The sequence below is a fragment of the Homarus americanus genome, unplaced genomic scaffold (assembly GCF_018991925.1).
Source record: "Homarus americanus isolate GMGI-L3 unplaced genomic scaffold, GMGI_Hamer_2.0 scaffold46389, whole genome shotgun sequence".
In the NCBI taxonomy this organism is placed as follows: Eukaryota; Metazoa; Arthropoda; class Malacostraca; order Decapoda; family Nephropidae; genus Homarus; species Homarus americanus.
In genome coordinates, this window is record NW_024741287.1 from 85,001 (window position 1) to 89,075 (window position 4,075).

The 4,075-nt window shown below is 30.5% G+C and overlaps 1 protein-coding gene across 1 annotated transcript in view; it reads left to right on the forward strand.

The window, feature by feature from the left end:
- Positions 1–2,003, forward strand: part of LOC121875820 (involucrin-like) — a gene marked incomplete at its 3' end in the record, with an annotated part of 29,810 nt that extends 27,807 nt beyond the window's left edge. The window contains exons 2-3 of the mRNA XM_042380513.1: positions 258–836; positions 1,470–2,003. Of these exons, the coding sequence (XP_042236447.1) occupies positions 258–836; positions 1,470–2,003 (1,113 nt within the window). The remainder of the gene's footprint in view (positions 1–257; positions 837–1,469) is intronic.
- Positions 2,004–4,075: the final 2,072 nt, after the last annotated feature.

The following is a 4,075-nucleotide window of genomic DNA, read 5'->3' on the forward strand; positions in this document are numbered from 1 at the left end:
CACAGGACCAGAACTATACACAGGACCAGAACCACACCAGGACCAGAACCTACACCAGGACAGAACCATACAGGACCAGAACATACACCAGGACCAGAACTATACCAGGACCAGAACCATACACAGGACCAGAACCATACCAAGGACCAGAACTATACACCAAGGACCAGAACTATACAGGACCAGAACTATACACAAGGACCAGAACTATACACCAGGACCAGAACTATACACCAAGGACCAGAACCATACACCAGGACCAGAACCATACAAGGACCAGAACTATACACCAAGGACAGAACTATACACCAGGACCAGAACCATGCAAGGACCAAGACCATACACCAAGCCAGAACTATACCAAGGACCAGAACTATACACCAGGACAGAACTATACAGGACCAGAACCATACACCAAGGACCAGAACCATACAAAACCCACAGGACCAGAACTATACACCAGGACCAGAACTATACCAGGACCAGAACTATACACAGGACCAGAACTATACAGGACCAGAACTACACAGGACAGAACCATACACCCAAGGACCAGAACCATGCACAAGGACCAGGGCACACACAAGGACCAGAACACACAAGGACCAGAACCATACACCAAGGACCAGAACCTACACCAGGACCAGAACTATACACCAGGACCAGAACTACACCAAGGACCAGAACTATACACCCAAGGACCAGAACCATACACAGGACCAGAACCATACCAAGGACCAGAACCATACAAGGACAGAACTATACACCAAGGACCAGAACTAGCACAGGACCGAACTACACACCAGGACAGAACTATACACCAGGACCAGAACCATGCAGGACAGAACCATACACAGGACCAGAACCATACACAAGGACCAGAACCATACCAGGACCAGAACTATACACCAGGACAGAACCATACAGGACCAGAACCATACACACCAGGACCAGAACTATACACAGGACAGAACTATACAGGACAGAACCATACACCAAGGACCAGAACCATACACAGGACCAGAACCATACACCAGGACCAGAACCATACACCAAGGACCAGAACTATACACCAGGACAGAACCATACAAGGACCAGAACCATACACCAGGACCAGAACCATACAGGACAGAACCATACACCAGGACCAGAACTATACACAGGACCAGAACCATACCAGGACCAGAACTATACACAAGGACCAGAACTATACACCAGGACCAGAACCTACACAGGACAGAACATACACACAAGGACCAGAACTATACACAGGACAGAACCATACAGGACCAGAACCACCAAGGAACAGAACCATACAGGACCAGACATACACCCAAGGACCAGAACTATACACCAAGGACCAGAACCATACACCAAGGACCAGAACTATACACCAAGGACCAGAACCATACACCAAGGACCAGAACCATACAGGACCAGAACTATACACCAGGACCAAACTATACCAGGACCAGAACCTACACCAAGGACCAGAACCACACAAGGACCGAACCATACACAAGGACCAGAACCATACACCAGGACCAGACTATACACAGGACCAGAACCATACAGGACCAGAACCATACACAAGGACCAGACAACACCAAGGACCAGAACCATACCCAAGGACCAGAACTATACACAGGACCAGAACCATACAAGGACCAGAACTATACACAGGACCAGAACTATACCAGGACAGAACCATACCAGGACCAGAACTATACAGGACAGAACCATACAGGACCAGAACCATACACAGGACAGAACATACACAAGGACAGAACCATACACAGGACCAGAACACCACACCAAGGACCAGAACCATACACAAGGACCAGAACCATACACAGGACCAGAACCACTACAAGGACCAGAACCATACACAGGACCAGAACTATACACAGGACCAGAACTACCCAGGACCAGAACTATACACCAAGGACAGAACTATACACCAGGGACCAGAACCAAGGACACAAGGACCAGAACGTGTGTACGTGAGGCAGACAGAGGTGGGGAAAGCGATCAGGAATGACTCGTGTTGGTGTAATACGGTCAATCGTTCTCGCTGTCAAGGTCTGCTCCCTAGTACTGTACAGCGTGAGTACCTGCACCTTCACACACACACACACACACACACACACACACACACACACACACACACACACATAAGTAAAAACACAGGTACTTCATGTAAGATCTATAGACGACATAACTGGTAACTTTGTTCTTATTGTGACTAGTTATTCAGCACCTGAGCTGAATATAGAGTATTCTGGATATGGAGTTTATTATTATTATTATTATTATTATTATTATTATTAATATTATTATTATTATTATTATTATTATTATTATTATTATTATTATTATTATTATTATTAATATTATTAATATTATTATTATTATTATTTTTTTTGTCATTATTATTATTATTATTATTATTATTATTATTATTATTATTATTATTATTATTTTTTTTTTTTTTATTATTGTCATTATTATTATTATTATTATTATTATTATTATTATTATTATTATTATTATTATTATTATTATTATTATTATTTTTATTATTATAAATTATTATTATTATTATTATTATTATTATTATTATTATTATTATTATTATTGTTATTATTATTATTATTATTATTATTATTAACATTATTATAATTTTTATTATTATTATTATTATTATTATTATTTTATTGTTGTTATTATTTTTTATTATTATTATTATTATTATTATTATTATTATTGTTATTGTTATTATTATTATTATTATTATTATTATTATTATTATTATTATTATTATTATGTTAGTATTATTATTATTAATTATATTTATTGTTATTTATTTGTTATTTATTGTTATTATTATTATTGTTTGTTGTTACTTGCTACTACTACTACTAATAATAATATTAATTGATAATTAGTGCATTAGTAGAATTGTTTTTTGTTATTATTATTACTATTATTATTATTATTATTATTATTGTTTTTATTATTATTATTATTATTATTATTACTATTATTATTATTATTATTATTATTATTATTATTATTATTATTATTATTATTATTATTATTATTACTATTATTATTATTATTATTATTATTTTATTATTATTTTTATTATCATTATTATTGTTGTTTTTTTTTGTTACTACTACTACTACTACTAATAATAATAATAATAATAATATTATTATTATTATTATTATTATTATTATTATTATTATTATTATTATTATTTTATTATTATTATTAATATTATTATTATTATTATCGTTAGTATTATTATTATTATTATTAATATTGTTATTGTTATTATTGTTATTGTTATTATTATTATTGTTGTTATTTACTGCTACTACTACTACTACTACTACTACTACTAATAATAATATTAGTAGTAGTAAAATTAGTAGAATTGTTTTGTTATTATTATTACTATTATTATTATTATTATTTTTTATTATTATTATTATTATTATTATTACTATTATTATTATTATTATTATTATTATTATTATTATTATTATTATTATTATTATTATTACTATTATTATTATTATTATTATTATTTTATTATTATTTTATTATCATTATTATTGTTGTTTTTGTTCTACTACTACTACTAAATAATAATAATAATATTATTATTATTATTATTATTATTATTATTATTATTATTATTATTATTATTATTATTTTATTATTATTATTATTATTATTATTATTATTATTATTATTATTATTATTATTATTATTAATATTATTATTTTATTATTATTATTATTATTATTATTATTATTATTATTATTATTATTATTATTATTATTATTATTATTATTATTATTATTAATATTATTATTTTATTATTATTATTATTATTATTATTATTATTATTATTATTATTATTATTATATATGCTGTTTCCCCTCTCTTACATCAATAAACCCTTACATAAGACCCTCACCCAAACCTGATGGCGGCGTCAGTGTTGTTCGTAAAAATTAAAGGCACATTGAAATCTTCCGCAGAGGATTTTTTTTATAAT